The sequence below is a fragment of the Daphnia pulex genome, chromosome 6 (assembly GCF_021134715.1).
Source record: "Daphnia pulex isolate KAP4 chromosome 6, ASM2113471v1".
In the NCBI taxonomy this organism is placed as follows: domain Eukaryota; kingdom Metazoa; phylum Arthropoda; class Branchiopoda; order Diplostraca; family Daphniidae; genus Daphnia; species Daphnia pulex.
The window spans coordinates 4,608,766-4,636,665 of record NC_060022.1 but is presented as its reverse complement, the minus strand read 5'-3'; the positions used below and the strand labels follow the sequence as shown (position 1 = coordinate 4,636,665).

Below are 27,900 nucleotides of genomic sequence, written 5' to 3'. Positions count from 1 at the left end.
GACACAAGGTCTTTATCTGAGAGCTATAGACTCTCGGAGTCTATAGCTCTGAACTATAGACGGAGCTATAGATCGGAGCTATAGACTCTAGGAGTCTATATCTCTACTTTGTTTGACCAGGTTTGACTGCCTCTGCGGAAAGAGTAGCATAAATTTAATTGCGTTCGTTCAGGAGTTCCGTTTGACGCCCAAAATAAATAATTCAGGTAACAGAATTATTTCTGTTCCTAACTCCATTCAACTAATTTTTGTTTCTGAATTCTGATTTATTTAATTTCTAATTGAAAAGAGCAAGTGAAGTTGCCCAAACGTATGTGGTTGCAGAACCCAATAAAAAATCAAAACAAATAATGCAATTTTTTGACAAGTCGACCTACTGTTTACACTTTACAGTGCCTCAGCCCTTAGCAGCCATTTTCTGTCAAAACATGGAGAATTGAAGAAGAATTTCATGAATTTCAAGTTGCTTCGTGCAGTTTAATTGTCTTTTATCGTGAGAAACGACTGAGCTAAATAGGGTTCTTTAATGACAAACATTTTAGCTTTTTATTTGGGAAACAATGTAAATTTTTCCTCTTTCAATACAGACAGAAGATTGTTCGAAAGTTTCCTCGTCGTTAATCCGTAAGTTAAGCCATTACCTTATTTTCGAGGGAAATGTTTCTTTGTTTTGAAAGGTCGTTTTATAATATCTATTCCTCATCCTCAATTTTGCATACATAAAAGAAGTTTTTTGTTTAAGTAATTATAAGCAAAGCTTGTTAAATTATTGGTCACCTAAATTATTTCATTGATGATATTGTAAATTCCACCATATTGCAGATTTTTCTTTTCACTGTTCAAGAATTTCAAAAGAAAACTGAAATGGAACTCTTTAGAACTACTGAATATTACATCTTTCGACAAGGAGAGCACAGTCTATGGTGTAACAGAAAAACTGGTCATTTAGAACCGAGAACAGGTTAGTTCATCAATCAGATGATAAATATTTCAATTTTTTTTTTAAATTTATTTAACTGGTGAATTTTTCATTGTTTCATTATTTTAATTCATTTATTGTCTAGCCTGGGACCTGACAAAAGCTGATGATCCTCATTGCATGGGCCTTGTCCATGGGATAGTCGGCAAATTAAATTCTTTTCCTGGTAAAAAATCAAAATCTCTATTATCTCTTAGTGAAGAATTTTGCCATCAATTCTGCTTTATTTGTAGACACAGATCCTCAATTACTAGTTATAGAAAGCTGCAGTCTTGTTGGCTATGTTTGGAAAAATCAGCCTATTTTTAAAATCAACAAAATCGGCCTGCTTTCTCTGGGTCAGCAAGAAGCCGAAATCACTACTCATCCGTGTTCGAAACATAGCAATTCTGTCGCATTCAACCAAAGATCGGATGACGGAGGAAACAAACCCTCACACAGTTCTAGGCAACAGGAAGCTTTAGCCAAGACTTGGGGTTCCATAAAGTCCGCTACCAAATCATTTAAAAGTACAACTGTTCAAGCCGCTCAAAGAATTGGAATTGATGGAAGAGAAGGCGATCGCGGGGCCAGGAAAATTTGGGATGAAATGGAAAAGATGTTCACTCATGCAGATTCTTTTTATTTTTCTCCTACTGTCGATCTGACCAATTCTATCCCGGTTTTGGGTGAGAGCTATAATTCAACCAATGTTTCTTGGCGATCAGCAAACAGCCGTTTCTTCTGGAATAAATATCTTCTCAAAGAATTGATTGATTTGGGGGTAATTGAGTCAACTTTTGAAACTTGTGGCCTCATATTTACGACTAAAAATATTTGTTATTTGTAGGATCCCAAAGCTGATCCCTGGATTATCCCTATTCTTCATGGCTACATCCATATTGATACTGTACCTGTCGTGCTTGATGGGGTAACGAATTTCAATAAGCCTTTGACTTTATTACTTATTTCACGTCGTTCACGAAATCGAGCTGGAACCCGATACAAACGCCGTGGAGTCGACGAAAATGGTTACGTTGCAAATTATGTGGAAACGGAACAGTGTCTCCTCTTCGGAGATCACATTTTATCATTCGTGCAAGTCCGAGGATCAGTTCCTGTATTTTGGTCCCAACCAGGATTCAAATATCGTCCACCTCCTCAGATTGATCGAGGTAAATTTCTTTCATTTCTACATGAAATCATGTCGTGTGTTAAAAGTAGATGTCTTTATTTTTGTTTGTAGGCGTGGAAGACACTCAGGTTGCGTTTCAACGTCATTTTGAACGTGAGTTGCCCATCTACGGAAATTTGTGCGTCGTTAGCCTGGTGGAACAGAATGGAAAAGAGAAGATTATCGGAGACGCTTTTACAGAACAGATGATTCATTTGAATGACGCAAGAATCACCTATGTAACTTTTGATTTCCACGAGCATTGGTGAGATATTTCGACGAAAATTTTCCAATGTTTATTTTTGTAACTGATCGTGGGTTCCTCCTAGCCGTGGTATGCGATTTGAGAATGTCGGACGTCTTTTAAATGGACTGGAAGACGTGCTTCACGATATGAGGTATACGTGGATCGATTCACACGGTATCATTTGTCAACAGCAGTCAACCTTTCGAATAAACTGTATGGACTGCCTCGATCGAACCAATGTTTGCCAGGTGTGTTGCATGTTTCAGTTAAAAGTTTAACCAATTGCGGTTAAATTTATGTTTTTTCTTCATCAGACTGCTTTCGGGAAATTAATTTTGGAAGGTCAACTAAGCAAATTAGGAATCCTTCCTCCAGAAGGCACGTTCTGGCCAGCGCTTAAAACAGCGTTTAATACAATGTGGGCCAACAATGGTGATGTTCTCAGCCGGCAATACGCTGGAACAAACGCCCTAAAGGTTTGTTTTGTTAAACTATTAAAACTAATAAGCATTGTGTATTAATGGGATCTAAATAATTATTCTTTTAATTATAGGGTGATTTTACAAGAACTGGTGAAAGAAGGCTTGCGGGAATGATGAAAGACGGGATGAACTCAGCTAATAGGTAAAAGCTTCTTGGATAGTATCATGTTATAAAAGAACTTTTATTTAATTAATCTTTTTTGGTGTTAGGTATTACCTCAATCGATTCAAGGATACGCTGAAACAGACAGCGATTGATCTTGTGCTCGGAAACATCCAGCCGGAGGATGCACTGAATATTCTATGCGGCCAGAGTAACATGATGGAAGATGACGAAGAAGTTGTTTTGCAGACAGCCGATAGAGTTCGTCAGGTGATCGAAGATTGTCGCAAACAGTTTGTTAGTCCAGAAGAAATCATTGTCGGTTCTTGGGGATTGGTCGATGCCCATCCCGTCACTGGAGACCCCACTCAGGTTGACATGGATGTTATTGTCATTCTGTCACGGGAACACCTTTACGTGGTTTCGTAAGTCATTCTATCACATCGGTTGGTTGTCTGAATTAGTCCCAAGTTAATATCGTGACCATTTTTAGGTACGATGATGACGTAGATCACGTCAGAGCATGTAAAATATTCTCTCTGGCTGATCTGACGAAGTTGGAAGTCGGATCAGAAGGTAAATCAAACTTGTTGTCAAATGCTGGCGTGAATTTCCTCAAGTCACCTAAGCGTGAAGCGGCTTCTCCGCCGACTTTCTTCATGCGCGTGCATGTGCGAAATTCGTCGGATGAGGGAGAAGTTTTACAATTTCGTTCGACCAGACTAAGATTTTTTAACAACATGGCTGTTCCCATTTGCAAGACAGAGGATATGAACGGTACTTGACTAATATTTGATTTGTTTTAACTTGTTGATAACGACTTCTTATTGAATCGTTTATGGTGCAGAGTCATTAAAGGCAATTGCCGAAACCATTCATGTTACTATGGATATATCTCAGTTGTCGATTCCCTATGTGGTCGGCACTTTGGAAAAAATCTCACTAAAATCCACTACAAAAATTGGGCACATTGAAGTACCGCTTTGGCAGGGTGGATTCCCACGAAATGCATCCGAAGGGCAGCTGTCTGCATTTAAACAAGCTGGTAAGTTGTTGGAAATGATGTGTTCTTACATTCATTTTCCAATATCTTTTTGTTCTTTTAGGCAACAAGGCATTATCCAGCGTTACCTCCCACTTTTCCCGTTTGAAACCTTCAGCAATATCACGCAATTTAGGCCGTTCAGTCAGTAAAAAGAAGGAAGTTTCCGACCAAGCGATAGAGCTTCCGACAACTGGATTACCTAACCCAGAATTGCGAATGCCTTCTAGTTATTCTAGTTTGAACGATCTCACATCATTTTCAGTAATCAAGGACGTTTTACATTTACCGTCAGTTGGCGTCCTATTCCTCACTGGCAACGAAATTCGGTTAGAGGTAACCGACCATTTGCTCGAAGAAACGAAGCCGCTCGAAAAACCTCCGCAGCCTAAAGTCTTACTCCGTTGTGTTAGCGCTGGACAATTTGATAGCCGTTGCTTGCCGAAAGGGAAGCGCAATGGAGAGCTGGGCAGACTCGACGAGCATATTCGCTTGATTGTAACACCAGAAATTCAGATCAGTACAACGGACGGCGCAGAAAATACCAGTCAAGCTTCCGTTCAACGGCTGAAGCACTTATCTCACTCGTCGGAACGCATTGAATTACGTGTTGCAGCTGAAGAGTCCTCCAATCTACTTCGTGCCTCCTCCGAGACGAGCTTGGGCAGTAATCCAGTCACCGTAGAAATGAAAAATTCAAAATCCAATCACGAAGGATTACTTCCAGTCGGGACCAACGTTTTGGCCTCGTTTAAAATCCCTAGTTCACACGGAAAGTTCAATATGGGTATTCTCACGTCGCCTACTAGCGTTAAAGGAAATCCACTTGTGATGTTGGCTAAAGGTGTCCAGAATCTAGGCGCCAATCTTGACCCTAGAAAAATGCTGGACACAAATAAGAAGGATACATCGATCAGCAAAGATAACGAGGATGAAGATGTAACGAAGCGGAATATCTGCACAAACACTAGAATTATTCGTCTTTAATAACCAGATTTGCACCGCAGTCCCTCCTAGCGAAACGTGGCTTTTAAAACGTATCGCTGTATCGAACATTCCATTAGCATTCTCGCCTCTATCATTTCAGATATTATCGTAGTAGTCTAATGTTTTATATCTTGGTCCACTCAGTACTAGTAAGTAATTTATGCTGCGAAAGACATGCAAGTGTCTTCAAAATGCTGCTCTCACATAGGAGCTCCACTCAGGCCCTTATTATTGATGGAAGATATCAGTATTTCTGCGAGATCGCAATTCACGATGTCTAGTCATCAATCCTGTGTTTGCTTTTGAGTCAAAATCGAATATATGATACAGGGCGTTCTAGAAAAAAAAAAATTAATACTCACTTCATATTAGACCATGCTTTACGAACATGTATAGCTTGCGTTGTAACATTGTGCGTGTTCACTGAATTAAATTTTTTCCTATCTTGATTTGAAATACATGTTCTTATGCGCGCAATCGAACTCGATTCCCGTTTTGATTCATGTTGATACATTTTGTTTTGAATTTGTTTCATTTTTAAATTAACAAATTGTTTGTATTCCTAATTCAAATTTTGCCGCGCACCTAGCGTCGCCAGTTTCCCTCCGGGACTTTTGGAGTTTAACTTGTCTCTTCGCAAAATTGCAGAGTCCGATCAACGGAAGGTGTCGCTGGGGCAGCTTGAAAGACAGATATCGTTGATTTGGCTTCTTGTTTTATCAGTGGCTAGCAACAAATCAGCCGAAGGTTAAATAACCGATCCTTCTTTATTAGCTCATATTTGCCTCTAATGACATTGTTCTTATTATGAAATGCTTGGAGTGTCTCTTTCGAGCTTTCAAACATTTTTTTTTAATTGGAGAGGTGGGGGATTGAGGTTTCTGAACGCCCAGCAATGCGCCTTGTGTCACTGTGTTGCAATCGCTAGCTGAAAAATTTTGGTTTTTTGGGTCCTTGGTTTGCTCCGTTTGTTCCAAAATATTTTCCCTTCGAATTTCTTGTTCTAGTAACTAATATAAGAGTTTATTGGATTAGGACTCTAGAGGCTTGAATTTTCTACCCTAACTTTCCAAGGTGAGCGCTGCTTTAGGTAACAGTCGACACATTGTTGTCGCTTAATTTGAATGACGGACAAGCGCACGTCTTAAAACTGCCAACTATCTGTCATGATTTTTCCGTGTTCCTGGGAGCTCAAACTTTAAAGCGGAGATTCGCTGACCTGATTAATAAATACATTTAAAATTGAATTTCTAACATTTTAATCGAATGTTATTTACGACCTGGAAGCATAACGTAGGATTGACCCCACAAGGCAACAAAACCAAGGGGCGAATGAATCTGCAATGCAAAATAATATGAATTTGCCACCGAGTATAAGAGAAATCTCGTCTTACGAGGTTCGTTGTCTGGTTTCATCCAGTTCTAATTTGAAATTATTAGAATTATTATTTATTAGAACCGGATGAAATTATTGTAATTTCCTGTCCAGTCACGAATACAGTTGGGTTAAACTATCGTACTTGTGCGAAACCGACAAAATTCTTTTATGATACCACAGTATGTAAATTAATTATTCACAGTGAATTGTGCTCTAAAATCGCTTTGATGATTCATTAAATATTCAAGAAAAACAAGTTTTCTCTAATTTTTGAAAAATGTCTATAACCTGTCAAACGAATGAAATTCCCACCAGGTTTGAAATCGAGAAAAAGCCAATCTCATTGTGATTCCTTTTGAAAACATGATCATGTTTTTTTGTCGCATATTTTTCTGGTACGTTCCTTTTATCTTTTTTGCCCTTCGTTCCTTTTTCTGTGGGCATACCAGAATACCGTTACAATAAATGTAGTCAAACCGGAATTTGTTTTTGCTGATCTTCCAACAACCTGTTTTGTCTCTGCGTGTTCCTTCGTGCAGAGACGTTTCTCCAACCGTCAAGTAGGTGATGGTGTGGAGTTCATTCGACCATTACTCTGATCTCATCCATTTAGTTGTTACATCTGCCTTAGTTTACTTCCTACTACGCTAGAAAGCAACCACACATAATTAGCAGCTCAAGGGTCGATTCAGTGAATCGTCATTTATAATTAAATCTCTTTACCGGAGAGGATCTTATACCGAAATGTCAACCCAATTTTCGGCCAAGTGTTTTCTAATTGTGTTATCAGCAGCCATTGGTTTGAGTGCGACCCACAATATTCTCGTCCTAACGCCCATCACCTCGCCCAGCCACAGCAATGTGTTCAAACCGCTGGTGGCCGAGTTGGCCGATCGTGGCCACTTTGTTACGTACTGGAACGGATTATTGCAATCAGACAAATCGAGTTCGGTGATTCAAAGCAATCAGACGACGACCAACAGCTCCAATTTGCGACTTTTAACTTCTCCAAATTTGGTGAGGCTCAACAGCCAACATCAAATCGATTTCAACGATCGTGACAGCCCATTTCGTCTCCTATTCAGAATGCAAGCCACGATTGAGAGATATTGCAGGGCCATTTATGAGGATCCTGTCTTTCATCAGCTGATGAATTCGAAGGAGCGATACGATCTCATTATCCTCGACGGATTTTCCAATGATTGCACATTACTGTTGGCCGAAGTCTTTGATGTGCCATTTATTTACCTGAACTGTTTCCCTCCTTCTCCGTGGCTTCTGTACGCCATCGGTTCGCCACTGGCCCTGGATCACTTCCCAAATCCTGCCGGAACAAGAGACAAGATGGATTTGTGGCAGCGAACTTTCAACGTAGTGACCAGTGTCTTTGCCGTCTACTTTCATCGCTGGCTGGTCCTTCCTGAAATCGATCGGGTGGCATCCAAAGTGCTCGGAAAAAACAACTTGACCTCCGTTGCTGCGATTGAAAATCGTTACCTGAGCCTCATTTTGTCCAACACACATTTCAGCATTAATTTCCAGCTCCCTACTTCACCGGCCGTCGTGGAAGTTGGCGGATTGCACTTGGGTGAAGCTCGAAATGAAATTCCCAAGGTATTTAATTTCTCAAGTTCATTTTCTGAATTTGTTTAATCGTCCATTATCTTTATTGATACAGGAATTAGTTTCGTTTCTCGACGGTTCTGGTGACGCTGGATTCATCATTGTGAGTTTCGGTTCAATGTTGAGAGGCGACGGACTTCCAAAAGATTTCCGCCGTTTATTTCTGTCCGTTTTCGCCCGACTGCCCCAACGAGTCGTGTGGAAATGGGAAGATCAAAGCAAATTAGGAGAAAGCGAAGAATTGATCCCGTCCAACGTCAAAACTATTTCTTGGTTACCGCAAAAGGAATTATTGAGCCATCGAAATGCTCGACTTTTCATCTCGCATGGCGGACTCCTCAGTAAACAAGAGACTGTCTTTCACGGTGTACCCGCCATCTTTTTGCCCATCTTTGCTGACCAGCCGATCAATGCCCAAAAAGCCGAAGACGATGGGTACGCCATTCGTCTGAACTTGGGCAAACTAACCGAAGAAATGCTTTACAATTCCATCCAAGCTATTCTGACTAATCCGAGGTATTATCACTTTCTCGGTCGTGATTCACGTACACAGCGAATTTCAATCACGTTTTTATATCGATACCCATGTCTGTCTGTGATGAAGGTATGCTAAAAGAATTGGACAAGTTTCGGCTCTGATGCACGATCAGATTGACAATCCGATGGACCGAGCCATTTACTGGATAGAATACGTCATCCGCCACCAGGGCGCGCCACATTTACGGAATGCATCCAGGGATCTTTTTCTCCTTCAGCGCGGCCTTGTCGATGTGTTTCTCGTCATCTTGGCCGCCTGTCTTCTGATGGCTTACGGAGCCGTCTATCTCTGTGCTGCTGTTTGCCACTCCCGATATGGTTCTAAAAAGTTGGCTGTTGATCTGAACAAAAAAGGTGAGTAACTGGCCGCCTATGAAACCTGTTTACAGCAGAATCCGACAGAAAACAACCCAAAGGCTATGGAGCAAAGCTCATACTCTAGCTCGTATACTTATAAATATTTCTCTTTCGTTCAAGTAAAACTAGTTTTTGATATGTATGAACAAGTGGGTCTGTAATAGGCTGTATTTAAGCACGTACGGGAATTCACCGAACCGCACTTTTTGTTCTGTACACACAAAACTGAATACGACACAAAGTACTAAACTTTTAACAGCTGGGCTGATCCATCATGCCGCAGCAGTTCGTGCCGGAGAAAATCTTCATTCGTCATCACGTGCTGGACAAATGTGAAATTATTTATTCGCCAATCTCTCTCCCCCCCCTTCCCCAGTTCTAACCACGTGCCAGTTATTCTCAAATACTATGCATAATTATCTATACAACCTAGTTCGTAAGGTTTTCGATTGCGTATCGCCTCATCCTGTTTATGTCATATAAAGGCCGCGTGATGCATTCGTCCTATTTTCTTGAATAGCGGTTATTCTAAACCAAAAAGAATCACCATAGAACTTGTTTGTACGCAGATGCTGAATTGATTACGTGGGGTCTATTTTTTTTTCTTCTTCGCGTATAAATAGGCCTTCCAAGAATTCGTATACCAACGTCATTTGTCAATGTCTTATTTTTTTCTTTTTTCTTTTCATTGATGTAAAATAAAAAACCTTCGTGTTCGAAACTTCATCTTTGGAAACAAACGCGCTGTGTATGCCGGGATTTTTAAATTCCCATTTTCGTCCCGAGGATGAATAATAAAATCTATACTCGTATATTTTAAGCTGTAACCCAAGGTTGAAAAAATAAAATAGTGCATGCATGATATCAATAAACAATCAGTATAGTAGGGCACCACCTCCGGACGAATGAAAATAATTATAATGTAATAAGTATTATTTTCGGCGTAAAAAAAATTTGCATTCCCGATTTCATACCTCAGCTGCGCCACGTAAAAGCGATAATAACGAAAAAAAAATTGTGATAGTGAAAATGGAAAAAAACTATAACACTTTTGGTTTTTCGTCGTCCATTTCTGAATAACTAGACTGGACGTCTTTCGGAGATTTTTTTATCCGATAACCGGGAACAATTTTGGCGGTGAAACTGATTCTACACTTTCAGTACAAGTTTATTTCCTTACAAAAATATTTGTCTAAAAAGGTGAATTTAAAAAAAAGCTATAACAAGTTAGAAAGTCGTTAAAACATTAACCCTGCAGTTATTCGCAGTTAATAAATTCGATTTCTTTTGGCGTCAAATGCGTGGCAAACATCTCCTTTTTTGAACGGGGAGGTTTTTCCCGGGAGTTTCTAGCAAAGACTTCGAGCCCAAGACGCCATTTCTTGTCGTCGAAAATTCCCAAATCATTTTTCTAAATACTTAAGTTTATAATACGTAAGAGAATCAATAACAAAATAGTGCTGTTGTTAATAGTCTATAAATATCTCGAATTACGTCGGATGGTATGTAGGATAAACACAGGTCACCTGATGCGGCGAGTGGGAAATTGATTTCGTTTGTCGCAACATCTTTTTTGGGTGGTGTTCAAAACAAGTTTTACCCTCTGTTTCGTTTCCTAGACGAATATTTTAAACTAGGGCAATCCGGCACGCAATTGCAAACGTGTTAATGCATTTGAATAACAAGTTTCATCGAAAGGGTTTCGGAAAAGGTAAAGCAGATTGGTATACGTGTGTTAAATCAATATCTCGCGCAGCTATATCGGTAGAACGTTGTTGTTGTTTAGTTACTGGCATCTAAAAAAAAGCCAGTTTGTTACCTGAATCAGTTTCTAAATTCTGTACAGGGTGAAATCCAACTAAACAGGTAATATATTTCACTTCATTTGGGAATTGTCCCAGAGCCAGAGCACATACCTAAAAACATTTGAGCCATTTGGGGCCAATTATTAATGGTTAATTGAAAATCAAGAGCGTCGAAACAGGGAAACAGGTACGTGAAAGAATTTTGCAGGGCCAATTTATCTCGCGCAAAATGTTAATTGGAAATCGTTGGCAAGTTTTAGCACGAATAACATGGGGTAAATTCACTTTCGAATAACGAGAAGTTCGCTAGGTACACATTTCAGTAGCTCTCCATCAACATTAAACTTGAGCAGCTTTCACCTCTTATAAGTTATGTAACGACGGATAAGTCAATCTCTTTCCAATGAATTAGCTTTGTTATCATTCTAACTTTACAGTCGAGACCTTAAGCCCTATAACTCATTCTTTTTAAATGAGGTAGGATCGGGTAGGACTACTCCAAGTCAGCTCGAATCGTTTAGGCGACCACAATTAATTAAGTGAGAAAGCTGATGTAAAGGGAATATAGAACAACGGACTGATCAGTATGTATCTTTTTTCCTAGACGGTATTATATATCTCCGAATAAGGTGCAAATACACATACTCAAGGAGATTTTTGGTTGTCTGGATAGGACTGTCTAGGACTTGACGTACTAAATTTAGTTCCTTTACGACCTTAACCTTTTTTATTCGTGTGTGCATGCTCCTTATTTTTACAGCAAACCTTTCCAAAATAGAGCCTTCGACGAAACGTGGCCCATATTATATTGGGTTAAACTAATTCCAAAAGTATAGGCTTGTCTGCTGAGCTCCACACCTGTATGTTTTTACTTTTTACTTATACTTTGCACGAAAGCGAATTCTCGACAGGATGAAGGAGATAGTTTCGAGGACCCAGACCAGTTTTCATCCACTTATTTATCTTACTTTCACTCATATGCATTTGCATACCTCTACGTCGCTCAGTGTATGGGATGTCAAGGAGGAGCTAAGGGAATTGCCATTACTAGACGTGTGTAATTCCTATTATCGCCATTGTTGAGCAGGCGGTGGCGGTGGATGCTTGCAGGATCCCCACGTTGGAACTGAGCATAATCAAAGTGAACTTTAAACAATTGACTTTTTCTTAACACGCAAACAAAATGCTCGTCCCAGGTATTGCCGGATGTATTTTACTCACGTTAACAATTATCTGCTCCGGTGCTGCGGCTCACAGTATTCTCGTCCTAACGCCCATCACCACGCCCAGCCACAGCAATGTGTTCAAACCACTGGTGGCCGAGTTGGCCGATCGTGGCCACTTTGTTACTTACTGGAACGGATTATTGCAATCAGACAAATCGAGTTCGGTGATTCAGAGCAATCAGACGACAACCAACAGCTCCAACTTGCGACTTTTAACTTCTCCAAATTTGGTGAGGCTCAACAGCCAACATCAAATCGATTTCAACGATCGTGACAGCCCATTTCGTCTCCTATTCAGAATGCCGGGCACACTTGAGAAATATTGCAAGGCCATCTATGAGGATCCCATTTTTCATTGGCTGATGAACTCGAAGGAGCGATACGATCTTATTATCCTCGACGGATTCTCCAATGATTGCACTTTACTGTTGGCCGAAGTCTTTGATGTGCCATTTATTTACCTAAACTGTTTCCCTCCTTCTCCGTGGCTTCTGTATGCCATCGGTTCGCCACTGGCCCTGGATCACTTCCCAAATCCTGCCGGAACAAGAGACAAGATGGATTTGTGGCAGCGAACGTTCAACACAGTGACCAGCGTAGGTGCACTATTCATTTACCGTTGGCACATCCTGCCCATGATAGATCGTGTCGCATCACAAGTGTTAGGCAAACACAACTTAACGTCCATCGTGGACATTCAAAGTCGTCACTTGAGTCTTTTAATGACCAACACACATTTCAGCATTAATTTCCAGTTCCCTACTTCACCAGCCGTCGTAGAAGTCGGTGGATTGCACTTGGGTGGCAAGCTCAAAAGACTACCAAAGGTAATGTGCCAAATACACCTTTCCTTTTTTAGTGTGTACAGTGACTACTTTCTCTAACGTCTAAATTCCTTGTTTTTACATTTACAGGACTTGGTTTCGTTTCTCGACGGTTCCGGTGACGCTGGATTCATCATTGTGAGTTTCGGTTCAATGTTGAGAGGCGACGGACTTCCAAAAGATTTCCGCCGTTTATTTCTGTCCGTTTTCGCCCGACTGCCCCAACGAGTCGTGTGGAAATGGGAAGATGAAAGCAAATTAGGAGAAAGCGAAGAATTGATCCCGTCCAACGTCAAAACCATTTCTTGGTTACCGCAAAAGGAATTGTTGAGCCATCGAAATGCTCGACTTTTCATCTCGCATGGCGGACTCCTCAGTAAACAAGAGACTGTCTTTCACCGTGTTCCTGCCATCTTTTTACCGGTGTGGGCTGACCAGCCGATCAATGCTCAAAAAGCCGAAGACGATGGGTACGCCATTCGTCTGTGCTGGGACGAATTAACCGAGGAAATACTTTACGATGCCATCCAAGCTATTCTGACTAATCCGAGGTTTTTTATCGATTTAAGCAATGCCGATTCGTTTGGCACAAATGAATTTAAAAAATATTACTAATCTGTTTTTCATGTATGTGTGTGTACAGGTATGCCAAGAGAATGCAGCAAGTGTCTGCACTGATGCACGACCAGATTGATAAACCAATGGACCGAGCCATTTACTGGATAGAATACGTCATCCGCCACCAGGGCGCGCCACATTTACGGAATGCATCCAGGGATCTTATGTTACCCCAACGAGCCTTGCTAGATGTGATGTGCATTATCTTTATTTTCACTTTTTCCATGATCTACGTGATCTATCGTCTTTGTCTTTTTTGTTCCACATTATACCGTTGGAAAGATATGATGATTGGATTGCACAAAAAAGACGATTGAACCCTATATTCGATATTCGGTGAAATGAAAACAAAAAGTTATTAACAACTAACACCCAATGTAAAAAGGTTGATTGAATTGTATGATATATGATATAAAAATAAATGAAAATATAATTTGAAAGTTTTTTCAGTCTCATTCTCATCAAATTGGCATTAAAATACACGAATGAAAAATCATGGACGGCTGGCCGCTATCAAACGTGTGGAAATGGCTCCTGACTGAAGTTGCAGCGACGTAATAGCAGGTAAAAGACACAAGATGATAGGCAGCCAACACTTACGCCAGTGCTGACGCTTCATCGATGTTGTCTGGCGGTTGGACTTATTTAGTTATTTGTTCCTGAAATACTCGTGTTCGAAGATCAACCGGTCTGCAACCGGTGGCTGGAGGCAGCGGCTGGACGCAGTCTATTTAAATTAAACTAGTATGACAATCGCGGGAAATTTTCGGCCATCTAGCGGCGAGTTAGTGCCGTAGAACTAGTGGCGTCTGGCGGGCTCTCATTGTTGTTGACAGTTTTCTCACAGTGGATTCTGTATTGGTTTTGGCGGCATTGAAAGTCCCTCGTTATCGTTTGTTTTACCCATAAGAAACTGATGTTTTTCGAATGAAGTAATAGACGTTTTAGATTTCCCTGAGTGTGAAATGTATATCAAGCAAGTTATTATACAAGGTTTTAAAAGTTATCGTGAGCAAACGGTGGTAGAGCCTTTCCACCCAGGACACAATGTTGTCGGTACGTGCACTTATATGTTTATGTTTTCAACATTGTTATTGAACACTCTTTGTATTTTAGTTGGTCGAAATGGTTCGGGAAAAAGCAACTTTTTTTATGGTAAGCAATTTTCATTGTGTTTATCATATCTTTTCATATAAATTAGTTTCATGAACGAAATTTCAAAACATTTGTTATTTAAACTACGACTTTCTTATTATTCATAGCTCGTTCAAATTAAAACTTAATCTTGGCACTTTTGTATGAATCGATTTCATGTAGCCATCCAATTTGTACTTAGTGATGAATTCAATCACTTGAGACCAGAGCAAAGGCAAGCTCTGCTTCATGAAGGAACAGGGCCAAGAGTGATATCTGCTTATGTAGAAATCATCTTTGATAACACAGACAACCGGCTTCCCATAGACAAAAAAGAAGTTAGCTTGAGACGTGTGATTGGTTCCAAGAAGGACCAATACTTCCTTAGTAAAAAAATGGTGACCAAAGCAGATGTGGTCAATCTGTTAGAATCAGCCGGATTTTCCCGGTCTAACCCCTATTACATCGTAAAGCAAGGCAAAATTAATCAGATGGCTACTGCCCCCGATTCTCACCGCTTAAAACTTCTAAGAGAGGTCGCAGGAACAAGAGTATACGATGAACGGAAAGCAGAATCGGAAACTATTATGAAAGGTAATGTACTCATTGTTATTCATTTTTAGGTTGCCCTTATCAATTTTGTATTTTATTAAAATAGAGACGCAAGGCAAACGAGAAAAGATTGAAGAGTTTTTACGAACGATCGAAGACAGACTAAAAACGCTAGAGGAAGAAAAAGAGGAGTTAAAAGAATATCAAAAATGGGATAAAATCAGGCGTGCTGTAGAATATACCATACATGATAGAGAGTTGAAAGAAACAAGGAAAAAATTAGACGACATGGAAAACACGCGTAAAGATTCTGGTGATCGTCAAGATAAATTGAGACAGCAGTTGGAGCGTGCTCAAGAAAACAGCAAATCTGCTTCCAGAGAACTACGAGACCTGAAACATCGCGCTCAGGCAGCTAGAGAAGAGCGCGACACATTGAATGCAGAACAACAGCAACTTCTAAAGGAAAAATCCAAATTAGAATTGACTATAAAAGTATGTATCTTTTACCTCCTTTTTAAAGTTCTCTATACATTTCCATAAATAAATCATTTTAGGATCTGAGTGACGAAGTACAAGGAGATAATCAATCGAAAGAGCGAGCCGAACGAGAACTCCAGCGTCTTCACGAGACTATTGCACAAAAAGATGGTGAATTAGAACGTATTAAGCCACAGTATGAAGAAATGAAGAGACGTGAAGAAGAATGCACTAGAGAGTAAGATTAATTCTGTTGAAATGAAAAGCAATTTTAAAATCTTAAGTTAATAAAAAAAAATACATATTTTAGACTTGCCCTGAAGGAGCAAAAGCGCAAAGAATTGTATGCCAAACAAGGTCGAGGGTCACAATTCACATCGAGAGATCAGCGTGACACTTGGATTCAAAACGAACTCAAATCTCTGTCCAAAGCCATAAAGGAGAAAAACGAGCAAATTGAGCGACTTCAAGAAGATTTGAAGGTTTCTTTATAATTGATAATCTATTTTGTTATTCATTTGTTCTCATTTTTGAAAAATTTATCTGTAGCGCGACTCTCGAAAACGGGTGGAACTAGAGAAAAAAATTGAAGAGATGACCAGTGAAATGGAAAACCATCGGTTAAGCATCGACGACCACAACAAGGTCTTCTACGATATGAAGAAACGAAAAGATTTACTACAAACCGAGCGAAGTGGGTTGTGGAGGAATGAGACTTTGGTTCAACAGAATTTAGCCTCGTCAAAAGAAGAACTTGCCAAATCAGATCAAGTAAAACAACTATTATTTTGTCACAATCTATTTTTGTACTAATTCATTGCTTGAGTGAAGGTACTACGCTCTTTGGCTGGCAAACCTATCCTGAACGGAAGAGACAGTGTACGCCAAGTTTTAGATAATATGCGGTCCCAGGGTGGCCGTATGGCTGAAATTGCGGATTCATACCACGGACTGGTTATTGAAAACTTTGACTGTGACAAGAGCATTTTTACCGCAGTAGAAGTCACGGCTGGTAACAGAATGTTTCATCATATTGTGGAATCGGATCGTGTTGGCACAGAGATTCTCAAACAAATGAACCACGAGAAGCTTCCTGGCGAGGTAAGAAAGACATTTTATTCTTCCGTTACATTCGGAATTCGTAACACTCGATGTTGCTTAGGTAACATTCATGCCGCTGAATCGTCTAAACGTTCGAGAGACTAACTACCCCCCGACTGAGGATGCCTTGCCAATGGTCACCAAGTTACAGTACTCGGACCGTTTTGACAAAGCTATGCGTTACATTTTTGGGAAAACAATGATCTGTCGTAACTTGGAAGTAGCTAGTGTTCTTGCGCGTACAACTGGTTTAGATTGTGTTACTCTCGATGGAGATCAGGTTTCATCAAAAGGTATTAAGTCTTTTATTTTCTGTGTTTGGGTTAACGAATGAATACCAATTTCCGTTCGCCAGGTTCGTTGACGGGTGGTTATGTCAATACGTCCAGATGCAGATTGGAGATCTACAAAACTCGTTCCACTCTAAACGCACAAGTAGCCGAAAAAGAAAAAGAGCTTGCCGACTGTCGAAGTAAATTGCAACAAGTTGAAAGTGAAGTCAACCAATTGCTCAGTGAAATCCAACGCACAGAAACTAAAAATAGCAAATCAAAGGTGATTACTTGATGATTATTTCATTTCGCGTATTTTTTTAACTTAAAACTTTTGATATTCTTTTTACAGGACGTTTTCGAGAAGGTTAAAGCAGACATTCGATTAATGCGCGAAGAGTTGAACAACATCGAGCGGTCGAAGCAGCCAAAAGAAAGATCTCTAGCTCAGTTACGTTCATCCCTGGAAGCTATGCAGTCGACCAAGGAGGGTCTAGAGTCGGAATTGCATCAAGAGTTGATGACGCAGCTATCGGTCACTGACCAATTAGAAGTTGATCGATTAAACGATGATATTCGTCGTTTAACACAGGAAAACAAGGACGCCTTCATTCAACGTATGAGATTGGAAGCAGATAAGAACAAATTGGAGAATTTGCTCACCAACAATTTGATACGGAGGCGAGATGAATTGCAACAAGCTCTGCAAGAGATTTCGGTCGAAGATCGCAACCGTAAGTTGGATCACTGTCGCTCCGAATTGGGTACAGTCGAACGACGACTAGACGACGTGAGTGATGCGCTAAAGGATGTGGAAAAGAAAGTCTCGGATCTGAGTCGGAAGCAAAAAGAAGCGCAGACTGATCTCGAAAAGTTACGTTTCAAGGAAAAGGACATAGATGAACGTCTTGCAGAAAGTGCTAAAGATTTTGATAAAATGGCTTCGAGGCAAACAGCGTTGCAGCAGAAGATTACCGAGTGCACGGAGAAGATTCGTGACTTGGGGTCGTTACCCAGCGACTCGTTCGACAAATACCAATCTATGGCGACGAAACTTCTTTTCAAACAATTGGAAAAGGCAAATTCGGAATTGAAAAAATATAGCCACGTCAACAAAAAGGCTTTGGACCAATTCATTTCCTTTTCTGAAGAAAAATCCAAACTGTTAGAGCGTAAAGAAGAGCTGGATCATGGTTATGACAAAATCAAAGAGTTGATGAGCACATTAGAGTATCGAAAGTACGAAGCTTTACAGTTTACTTTCAAACAAGTGTCAAAGTACTTTTCGGAAGTGTTCCAGCGGTTAGTGCCCAATGGACATGCTTACTTAAAGGTAAATATAATTTCAATTCAATTGGCATGTCTTTACATTACCTCAAGTTTAAAAATAAATGAAATTTTATTTATAGATGGACACAGGTAATGATGCAGCAGGCAACTCGGAGGATGCGTCAGCTTCATTCGGCGATACAGAAGGAACTGATCAATTCACCGGTGTCGCTATTAAAGGTAACCTACTAATAATTAGATCCGTACATAGCAAATGCAAGATGTGTGTATTAAAAATTGTGTTTGTGTTTTTTAAAGTTTCCTTTAGTGGACAAAATGCGGAAATGAAGGACATGAACCAACTTAGCGGTGGTCAGAAATCGTTAGTGGCATTAGCATTGATTTTCTCGATTCAAAAATGCGATCCTGCTCCTTTCTACCTCTTTGATGAAATTGATCAGGTAATTTTAATGTTTCAAAATTTTTGTGGTTTTATACTAACATTCATTTTTTTAAAGGCCCTCGATGCCCAGCATCGTAAAGGTGTGGCTGACATGATCCACGAGCATTCGAAAAACGCTCAGTTTATTACCACCACTTTCAGACCGGAATTGTTGGAACATTCAGACAAATATTACGGAGTTAAATTCCGTAACAAAGTCAGCCACGTCGAGTGCGTCACTAGGTAAGCTAACTATTTGAAGTGTAAATTTTTTACGAGGTTATGCTGATGTGCAAATAATTTGTTTAGGGAGGAAGCTTATGATTTCGTTGAAGACGATCAAACCCATGGTTAAAAAATCGCACGGCTATTTCCTGAAGAAAAACAAACACGTTCCCAGACCATTCGCCAATGCGTATGTTTTTTTTCTTTTGCAATCGTGTCATCGTGTCAGAAATTATGTTTAAATACATTTCAACAAAGAGGCTTTCAGTATATTAACTTGTTTGACATTTGAATTTTTAAAAGCACATTCTCTAGTACGCATATTAGGGTTTGATAATTTATGGCCCGAAATATTTTGGATCGACCATTAAAAGAATGTTTCATTCGTTCATTTCAAATTTAGTGGATATGTTTTGATTACATTTCATAAGATAATAATTCCTTAACGGCGAATATACGTTTTAATGAGCTATGATAATAAACTCCGATGAATGCCCTACAAAAACACGCAAGGGTAAGTTTCGTCACGACCATACCCTACAATAATGTACTCATCCAACAATTAAGATAGTAATACTGGGGAAAAACTGCTTCGATTTCAGTCATTTGACGGTAGATTCGTAATAGATCTAACGGCAGCTACGAGACGATGATCTTTACCATGCGATGCAGATTTAAAGTTCGAAACATCGGATGATAAAATTGAAGCTGCTGCAGCACGAAACAATTCAACAAGTTCCATCAAAGAAACGGGTAGCACTAAGCCTAAATCTTCGAAGATGTTGCCTAAATAATCTAATAAATTTAAAAAAAAAACATTAACTTACTTTTGCCCATGTGCAGACAAGTCAACATTTGAATAATTACCTATATCAGCGGCTAGTTGCTTGGCTCCTTTCGAACCCACACTCTCAATGCGAAGAATTGCTTCACTCAAGGCGTTAGCGGAAGCTGCTGCAACGCAACCCAACAGGAAGTCTGTGGCGCTCAGCTGCCCTGTTTGAGAGAGGCTTGTACCAGGGGGACGTCCATGAGGGAAAGTATGCTCCGATAAAGCCCGGGTAAGTCCTCGATTTTCCTGAAGAACAAAAGGCTCGAGGTGTTGCGGCAGCATCATTAGATACTGGCCAATTTGTGTTATGTATTCCATTGGCGCAAGGCCGAATTCTGGCAAATCTTCTGTTAAACCACTGCTGCTGATTATTTCAGCCCACTCTCGACTGCCCAACAATTCGATTTGTTGGAGTATCGGGCTCATCAATGTGTCATAAATGCAACGTTGAATCTCTGAATTAAGTTCCAGAGCTACAGATACCGTCGGACCTAAATAGGAGCGCCTTTCATCTAAAAACAAATAAGAGATTATCTAGAAAGTGAATCATTTCTAAAAATTCAACATCGAAAAATTCCAGTACGTTGTTCCTGTTCTTTAAAAAGAAGTTCAAGCCGCTGAAGTGGCTGTGATTCAAGGTAGAACGTTTTGTAGCAGCTAAGAGGAACCTCGGGTTGATTCAATTTTTTGCCACAAGTTTTTACATTATCCGCAAACAAGGTATCGTTTTCCTCCAGCACGAGCAGCAATTCTCCCAGCGTTTGAAGTAAAGATAGTGCAGTGTGTAAAGAGTCTTCTCCGGACTGCCCCAAGTTTTGAAGTTTCTGAAGCACACTTTTGTATTGCTGCAAATGGTGAACCAAAAATCGATTCCAAGCCTAAAAATAATTTTTAATGTTAAAAAATCTATTTTAATGTAATCTGAAAAAATTATCTGACCTCGATTAACAACTCAAGACCGTAACCATGAGTGAGTACCACGCAGTTGTTTAGCGTAGACTCCATGAGGCTATTGATTTTCGAATGACTTTGCTTCAAACTGTGAATGCTTTCGGTGATCTCACTGTTATCGTCGATAGGTTGCGAGAATTGTTCTAGGAGATGTTGAAGGCATAAGGCTTTGTACTTGTTGGAAATCATAAGTCGGAAAAGCTGATAAAGTGATTCGCTAAATTGACGAAAAACTTCATCTTCGATGGGACCAATATCTTTGAAGTGGGCCTCTACACCTTGAAAGAGCCTGTCGGCTGATGATTTGATTTGTTGCAGCATAAACAAACCTTCGGCGGCAGCAGGTTTTTTAATCAAAGATTCAACACTATTTAGAGGACTAGGATCGAGCGCTGACATAGCTTGTGAATAGATAGGCAAAATGACGCGACTGCTGTTGGTGGAGTGTTGGTTAAACACACCCTGATACCATTTGGTTTGCTCTTGCAGATCGTCTAGCAATAGCTCGTGAAAGCGACTGATTACTTCAACTGCATTCAAATCGTCTAGTTCGCACAGTTCTTTCCATTGGTGTAAGATAACACCACGTCTACACTTAGTATAGTAATGCAACAGTTGATCGAGTCTGTCCATGTTGGTGAACACCTATTAGCCGAAAAAATAATAAACAATTAATTGATTTTGTTGGAGGCTGTATAATAAAAAAATAACATGAAGCTTATTGGTACCTGCACCATAACAGTTGTTTTAGCAGCATCTCCAGTAGATATGGCCGACACCAAGGAAGGTGATGCGAGGGCTTCTAAACGATTACGGAGTCCGTCAAGCTGCATCATTCTTTCACCATAGTCACTTACATGATTAAGAAGATCCAAACTTTGTCTCAGACTATTCAGACGTTGTGACAAGGCCATCAGATCATTAGATTCAAATAACTAAAAAAAATTTTTAGTTGACATAATTTAAAAACCAAAGTAAGTATAAGATTTACTTCTTCAATATCAGCCATAAGTGTGGTCCAGTTATCAGCTTCTTGTAAAGCTTTTGATGTTGCTTTCAACTTATTTTTTATTGCATCAAGTTTGATAATGTACTCCAGAGAGTGTGTTGTTTCATTCTCAACTTTGGAAACTTCATGTTCAACAGTGACAAGCTTTCTCTGGAAATGTACTACTTCATTCTGAAGAAGCTCAATGTCCCTTAAAAGTCGAGGGAGGTTGGACAAAACTGAAGTGCTTGTATTTTCAAGGCTGCTATTAATTTCATAAATAGCGAGCTGTAATTTCATGACAATCGACGATGCAAAGTTCTCATGTGATTGAGCTTCAGATTGTCGGAAAGTGTTGTTGACCCAATCCTTGGCTGAAAAATGCTCTTTGGCAAAAGCTGAAAGATCCTATAATAAAACATATTTGATCAGCCCAAAATGTTCTTAATAATACAACTTCTATATTTACCATATTTTTTTAACTTTAACCACTTTAACATTCAATTGACACGTACAATCAGATTCAAAACAACGAATTCTTCGTCGTCTGCATAGCAATAGCATACGTGGCAGGAGTGCAGAACTAGCACAAATGAAAATATTGAAATAGGACTAATAAAAGTAAAATATTTTGATAAGGCTTACAAAATAAATAATTAATTTTAAATTATAAATAATTCAACAGTTTACTTCTAAGTGTTAAAATAATCTTAAAATGTAAAGTGGGCCACACTCCGCCACAGCGAAAAGACAGCACTGTGCCACTGTCTATATATCGATATAATCTATTTTGAAATTTAGTCGACTTCACGATCACGAATCCACGAGATAGCAAAGACAGTGGAGTTTTGGCGGGCAATATTTACAGAAACTATGATTTTTTTCTTTCCACAAATTGAAAACTTTCATTTGAAGTGAACAATTTTATTCTGATGCTTTGTACTTCGTGATAGTAAATTGAGAAGAAAATGGATGCCGAAAACAGTCAATTTTGCGTAAACATTTTTTGTGTAATGCCCAATAATTCCACCGAGGCCACCTGTCCCAAAGACTTGTTTCGAGCCCACGAATGTTGCAAGGAAAATGGTTTCAATGTAAATTGGATTCAAGAAGAAGCTTGTATGAAGTTAAAGCCATGTAAAGAAGATGTTTTTATCTTGTCCGAGTTTGTTGGGCCATTGTTTGAGTTTCTTCGACAGTTTAAATGCACTGTCATCGGCCCACAGTGCTTACTGGTTTCTGTAAATAAAGGAGAACCTCTCCCAGATGTCCCTACACCAGTCTTCACTGTTGCAATGAAGGGAATCATTGTCACCACAACAGGATGCACCCCTCAAGAGAAGAAGGAAATTCAAGAGAAAGTGCAATTCATGGGTGGACTTTACTCATCAGCGTTTTCTGTAAATGTCACCCATCTCATTGTGAAGAGTGTAGCTGATTTTAGTTTGAAATTCAAAGTGGCCATAAAAAGAGACATCCCTGTCATGATTCCCAATTGGGTTGATGCTGTATGGAATGCCAGTCTCAAAGAAAGTGTCCATGGAACAGATCCTATGTTTGCCAGATATGCTTGCCCTCCATTCCAGGGATTGGTCATATGTGTTTCCCAGATTCCAGCCAAGGATCGCGAAGCCCTTAAGAAGATCATTGAAGCTAACGGTGGAAGATACTCTGGCCAGCTCGAATTGGGTAAAACGAATATTCTTATTACCACCTCGGCCGAAGGAGAGAAATATACTTATGCTAAACGTTGGAAGATACGTTGCCTTAAACCAGAGTGGATCCACACTTCATTAAATAAAGGCTACGCTGCTGATCCAGACTCTTTCATCATGGAGTCCAAGACTACTAATCCTCCTAGATGTTCAACTCCAGAAGCAGATCATTCCGTCATGAAATTCGGCAACTCAAGTATCAACAGTACCATTATGAACGAGAGCCGGGTTCAATATATTGACGAAACTGTTGGGTCTACAACTTCTAATTTATCCATCCAACATTCCGATTCTCGAGCCACAGAAGCTCTCGACACTTTAGACTTGGCTATTTCTAAGAAAGCCGGGCCTTTTCTGGATGGCTGTAAAGTGTTTATTAGTGGTTTTGATGGCCCACACATGGAAAAACTAAGGTATGGCTTAATTAACGCTAGTAATAAGTTACATTCTACTAACCGATGTTTTCTTAAATTTTGCAGGCGTATTCTCAATAATGCTGGTGTAGCTCGCTTTAGCAGTATCAGCGAATCACTATCTCACGTCATCGTTGGAAAAACTGTTGAAGAGGATTGGAAACAACTCCAACAGTTGATGCACAAGCCTCACGTCGTAACTGTAGAATGGGTTACTCAGAGTTTGAGATTAAAAAGAGCCGCTCCAGAAGCTGCATATTTGCATCCCGATTTTAAGAACGTGATCGCTCCCAACAAGGAAAACGCCTCTAAGAAATCTTTACCAGAACCGTCAAATAACTTTCAGGAGGATTCACAGATGGTTCAGCAGTACTTGACAACAGACCATACAGAAGAAGAAGAGGTTGCATCATTAATGAACCGCCCTCAAGGCATATTTTCTGGCTTAACTTTCCAACTTTTTGCATTGGACACTGAAACTGTTTCGGTTATGACTGATCTTATTTTAAGCAACGGTGGTCGTGTGGTAGCAAAGAACGGAAGGTACGTAGTTACCGAACCTGTTAGCCACACCGCTGTGCTTGTGGATCAAGATGGAACGTATACTGTGGTCAACACTTTGTGGATTGAAGATTGCGTTGATGAAGAGCGCTTAGTGGACATCGAAAATTATCACCACCACATCAAAGTCAGAGACAAACTAATTCTGGACGGCTACACCGTTTCTTACAGCGGCATTCAAGGTCGAATGAGAGAATTGCTAGATATTCTAATCGTCCAGCTTGGTGGTCGACCACAAGAGACTTTTTCTCGCAAATTGATGGAAGAAAAAAAAGTATACCGCTCTACTCACCTCGTTTGCGCTAAAACAGAAGGAAGGAAATACGAAAAGGCCCTTGAGTGGGGGGTTCCGGCCGTCAGCGCTGAATGGGTCATTGCTTGTGCCACCTCTAGCACACGACCTAAGGAAGAAGATTATCCTCCGACAGGTGAACCTGTTAAGCCACAAGAACTGGAAGAGTCTGTTCCAACTCCAGAAACTGTTGTCAGGCCCTCTCGACAACCTGCAGAGTCTGTCGTTTTGAAGACTTTGAAGCAGAAACAATCAGAAACACCTAGTGCCCGCCGTTTACCGGCTCACTTTGATATGTCTTCGCCGCATACTCCAGTATGATTTGTTATTGTTTAAATTATTTTATGATTATTTTTTCTAATAGTTCTCCTTAACAGGTGACCTCAGCGACTCCTACCATGCCACCACGACCGGCTGTCTCTGACACTCCTACGTGTTTACAACAGAATCCGTTTAGTGCAAATAATATTGGTAGAACACCTCAAGCTCGACCATCTCTTTTTAACATGCCTACACCCGATACACCATATGGAAGGCTTTTAAACGTAATGTTTTAGTTTGTAATTTTTAATCGTCAGAAAGGAATCAGCATTTTTCTTCTTTGTAGACGGACCCGTCACCCGAAACTCGAAAATTGTGGAAACATGCATTGGAAAATCGAGTTCGTTTGACGCCTCGCGCGGACGAATCCCTTAACGTTACCCCACAAGATATTCAGAAAGGAGAAATTGTGGTTTCCCCCGAAGACTCGGATTATTTCTTGAATTTACGGAAAAAATTGCGTCTTGATGAAAGTGGAGTTGAAGCACAAGCCATGTGGAAACCGGATGAGGAAAATTCAGCGGCAGCATCACCCTTAGAACCACCAAAGCCACCTTTTCATGGAGTGGTGGCATTCATACACAAGAAAGTTGAAGACCAAAGAACCGAGTTGGTAAAAGCAGTTGAAAATCTGGGTGGCAAGGTTCGTTTCCAACACTGCGAGGAGGTAACTCATTTCATATATCAGGGCAAGCTAGCTGCATCCAAAGAGATTCGAAGCGCAAAAGATTGGCACCAGAAATTTGTCTCACCACAATGGATCCTAGACTGTGAAGATACTTCGAATCGTCTAGAAGAATCGCATTATCCACCATCTTTGAATCCGAAAATGGCTTTGTCACTGAATTTCAATTCGCAACCTGCACCGCCGTCTAGTTGTACCCAGAAGCGACGCCTTCCTGCCAGTTCCAGCGAAACGGGTACTCCTAGAATTCCTTCCCGTAAGCGCTTATCATCTGATAGTGAGCCACGTGAAAACGACCTTCTTGAAACTAATGAAGAACAAGAGAATCTTGTCGTCCCAGACGTAGAGGAAGAAGCATGCAAAGAACTTTTGCAACTAGACCAAGTGCTATCACGTTCAGCTGAGCAGATTCCTCTGCAAAAGGTTACAAACGTTTCGGGGGCTAGAAACGGTAGAGGACCTGAACACGTCTTCGTTCCCGCAACGCAACCTCTGGAAACGGTAGATTCGCAATCTGCTCCAATTGTGTGGGATCTTCACGAGACACAAAAGCCAACCGGTTCACAGCTAAACAATACTCAGACGTATCGTGTCATGTTCTCTGGAATGGCACTAGACGATCGTGAAAGCTGTACTGCTGTTATCGAAGAGTTGGGAGGAACCGTTCTTGAATCCAACCAATACGACCCAACGTGTACTCACCTTGTCGTCGCCAAAGTTGGATCTAATGAAAAATTGTTGACGTCGATCGCTGCTGGAAAATGGATCCTTCATCCAGAATGGCTGATTGAAAGCGAAAAAGAAAAACGTTTCCTTGAGGAAGCTAAATTTGAATGGGGCAATCCAGAAGCCACGGTGGATTACCCAGAATCCGAATCCATTACCGAGGACGAAGCTAACATTGCTGCGGCTGCATATTATTGGCGTATTAATCGCAGTCAAGGAGTATCTGGTGGCCCTTTTCACGGAATTACCGCTGTTTTATACCTTCGCGAGAAAAATGCTTCTTTCCAGCGTTTACTTGAAGCTGGTGGCGGAAAGGTGGTTGACCAAGGGTATGATAATAAGGATGTTCAGAGTTTTCTTTCATTCATTATTTTCATTTATTTATACGTTTCTTCTAGTTCGGCTTTGGAAAACAAGAAGACGAACTTGTGCATTTTGGATTCTCGCGAAGCGAAAAAGTTGCAGTTGTCATCGTTTGCCAATAGAGGCATTTATTGCGTTCCATTGATTTATCTCAGAAATCTTGTTCTGGCTACTGACAAGAAGTTAAAATGGAGCAAGTCTGTTTTACAAGAATTTCTTCCTTATCTCGAAAACATGCCTTCTTCTTAACTATCTTTCTTTTTATTTGAATAATCTAATGTGAAAAATACCTTTTTTTTTTAAGAAAATGTTTAAAGATACTTAGATAAGTCCATGAAATACAATCATTTCTAGTTTCCTGCAGAATTGTATTGATAACTAGTACATAATGATGACAAAACTACCAAAGACGCTTAGGCCCCATTGTTGCAGATGTAAGTATCCAGGTTTTGTCTTCATCTTTCTTCATTGACATTTGTTTATGCCTTGGTTTAGTTTTACAAATGATATGAACCCTTCCCTGTCTCACCACTTTGTAGCAGTCTTTGCAACGTTTCATCGGTTTCCCCACAACTTTGAATCCACAACTAGGAACTAGTGAAGGAACAGTAGGAGTTAACAGTTGATTTTGCACATTCAGAGTTTGGGGAATTCTCATTGATAATGCACTAAATGTTCTTGACACTGTCACAGGGAAAACAGCAGGTGAAAACATAAAGAGTTGTTGCAGGTTGCTGCACACGGGTCTTACAATTTTTCTCAATGCATCCATTTCAATCGTGAATCTGCTGTAAAAATATTTAAAACTGTTACATTTTTCAGTACTCTACATGAATTACATTAAAAGATAATGAGTAGTGCAAATGCAATAATTTTTTGGATTGCGCAACGTATCAAAGCAAGATTTAACTCTATTATAAACTTACGTAATTAGGATTCTTGTGAAGGTTTATCGTTAGAGAAAATTATCTTTTTATTTCATTATTTTACTGAATTGACTGGTTTGATTTTGATTGAGACCTTTTTTTCAGTAACTAAATCAACTAAATTCAGAAACCAAAGCAGACGAAAACGAGAAATTAAAGCGTGAAACAGTGTTGTGGACTTGTGGAAGAAAAGAGACCACAGCGACAATAAAAAATTTTAATGAAACCTAAATAATACTACGATACATATTTTTTTTTAGTTAAATTATGCTCTAAAAACTAATTAAATGA

General features: G+C 40.0%; 6 protein-coding genes and 1 long non-coding RNA gene across 7 annotated transcripts; 5 read left to right on the top strand and 2 right to left on the bottom strand.

Annotated features, from left to right (window-relative positions):
• Nucleotides 1-126: 126 nt before the first annotated feature.
• Nucleotides 127-5,470, top strand: LOC124195969 (phosphatidylinositide phosphatase SAC2-like). The gene is made up of 14 exons (XM_046590675.1): nt 127-206; nt 290-624; nt 823-961; nt 1,065-1,145; nt 1,213-1,742; nt 1,809-2,133; nt 2,205-2,397; nt 2,462-2,627; nt 2,694-2,855; nt 2,933-3,003; nt 3,072-3,389; nt 3,458-3,741; nt 3,812-4,009; nt 4,071-5,470. The coding sequence occupies exons 3-14, from the start codon at nt 865-867 to the stop codon at nt 4,991-4,993; spliced, it is 3,348 nt and encodes a 1,115-aa protein (XP_046446631.1). The 5' UTR covers nt 127-206; nt 290-624; nt 823-864; the 3' UTR covers nt 4,994-5,470.
• Nucleotides 5,471-6,613: 1,143 nt separating this feature from the next.
• Nucleotides 6,614-9,609, top strand: LOC124195970 (UDP-glycosyltransferase UGT5-like). Its single transcript, XM_046590676.1, is given in 5 exon segments — nt 6,614-7,285; nt 7,287-7,312; nt 7,315-7,985; nt 8,050-8,510; nt 8,599-9,609. Coding segments are annotated over 5 exon segments (1,623 nt in total). The 5' UTR covers nt 6,614-7,115; the 3' UTR covers nt 8,894-9,609.
• Nucleotides 9,610-11,757: 2,148 nt separating this feature from the next.
• Nucleotides 11,758-13,805, top strand: LOC124195971 (UDP-glycosyltransferase UGT5-like). The gene is given in 5 exon segments (XM_046590677.1): nt 11,758-12,046; nt 12,048-12,073; nt 12,076-12,746; nt 12,834-13,294; nt 13,387-13,805. Coding segments are annotated over 5 exon segments (1,620 nt in total). The 5' UTR covers nt 11,758-11,876; the 3' UTR covers nt 13,679-13,805.
• Nucleotides 13,806-14,181: 376 nt separating this feature from the next.
• Nucleotides 14,182-19,108, top strand: LOC124195965 (structural maintenance of chromosomes protein 3-like). Its single transcript, XM_046590671.1, has 15 exons — nt 14,182-14,417; nt 14,478-14,516; nt 14,679-15,089; nt 15,154-15,542; nt 15,605-15,765; nt 15,838-16,009; nt 16,077-16,298; nt 16,359-16,628; nt 16,690-16,921; nt 16,984-17,183; nt 17,253-18,233; nt 18,310-18,409; nt 18,488-18,630; nt 18,688-18,854; nt 18,921-19,108. Exons 1-15 carry the CDS (start codon nt 14,327-14,329, stop codon nt 18,964-18,966), a joined length of 3,624 nt encoding a protein of 1,207 aa, XP_046446627.1. The 5' UTR covers nt 14,182-14,326; the 3' UTR covers nt 18,967-19,108.
• Nucleotides 19,084-22,192, bottom strand: LOC124195967 (conserved oligomeric Golgi complex subunit 7-like). Its single transcript, XM_046590673.1, has 7 exons — nt 22,077-22,192; nt 21,611-22,015; nt 21,348-21,554; nt 20,608-21,264; nt 20,252-20,546; nt 19,704-20,180; nt 19,084-19,631 (listed from the first exon to the last, which is right to left on the bottom strand). Exons 1-7 carry the CDS (start codon nt 22,077-22,079, stop codon nt 19,435-19,437), a joined length of 2,241 nt encoding a protein of 746 aa, XP_046446629.1. The 5' UTR covers nt 22,080-22,192; the 3' UTR covers nt 19,084-19,434.
• A 73-nt stretch (nt 22,193-22,265) lies between these two features.
• Nucleotides 22,266-27,046, top strand: LOC124195963 (DNA topoisomerase 2-binding protein 1-A-like). The gene is made up of 5 exons (XM_046590670.1): nt 22,266-23,735; nt 23,802-24,903; nt 24,966-25,133; nt 25,196-26,649; nt 26,719-27,046. The coding sequence occupies exons 1-5, from the start codon at nt 22,576-22,578 to the stop codon at nt 26,930-26,932; spliced, it is 4,098 nt and encodes a 1,365-aa protein (XP_046446626.1). The 5' UTR covers nt 22,266-22,575; the 3' UTR covers nt 26,933-27,046.
• Nucleotides 27,031-27,895, bottom strand: LOC124195968. Its single transcript, XR_006875505.1, has 2 exons — nt 27,610-27,895; nt 27,031-27,471 (listed from the first exon to the last, which is right to left on the bottom strand). It is a non-coding gene; the product is annotated as an uncharacterized LOC124195968 (long non-coding RNA).
• Nucleotides 27,896-27,900: the final 5 nt, after the last annotated feature.

Bases quoted from the DNA above. Each gene is read 5' to 3' on its own strand.
- LOC124195965 (XM_046590671.1), top strand. From the start codon at position 14,327: ATGTATATCAAGCAAGTTATTATACAAGGTTTTAAAAGTTATCGTGAG. The intron at 14,517-14,678 runs GTAAGCAATTTT...GATTTCATGTAG, and splicing joins AAAAAGCAACTTTTTTTATG to CCATCCAATTTGTACTTAGT. The intron at 16,010-16,076 runs GTTTCTTTATAA...ATTTATCTGTAG, and splicing joins GACTTCAAGAAGATTTGAAG to CGCGACTCTCGAAAACGGGT.
- LOC124195969 (XM_046590675.1), top strand. From the start codon at position 865: ATGGAACTCTTTAGAACTACTGAATATTACATCTTTCGACAAGGAGAG. The intron at 2,628-2,693 runs GTGTGTTGCATG...TTTCTTCATCAG, and splicing joins ATCGAACCAATGTTTGCCAG to ACTGCTTTCGGGAAATTAAT. The intron at 3,742-3,811 runs GTACTTGACTAA...TTTATGGTGCAG, and splicing joins CAAGACAGAGGATATGAACG to AGTCATTAAAGGCAATTGCC.
- LOC124195963 (XM_046590670.1), top strand. From the start codon at position 22,576: ATGGATGCCGAAAACAGTCAATTTTGCGTAAACATTTTTTGTGTAATG. The intron at 23,736-23,801 runs GTATGGCTTAAT...TAAATTTTGCAG, and splicing joins CCACACATGGAAAAACTAAG to GCGTATTCTCAATAATGCTG. The intron at 26,650-26,718 runs GTATGATAATAA...CGTTTCTTCTAG, and splicing joins GGAAAGGTGGTTGACCAAGG to TTCGGCTTTGGAAAACAAGA.
- LOC124195967 (XM_046590673.1), bottom strand. The intron at 21,555-21,610 runs GTAAATCTTATA...AATTTTTTTTAG, and splicing joins TTATGGCTGATATTGAAGAA to TTATTTGAATCTAATGATCT. The intron at 20,181-20,251 runs GTACTGGAATTT...ATTTGTTTTTAG, and splicing joins TTTTAAAGAACAGGAACAAC to ATGAAAGGCGCTCCTATTTA.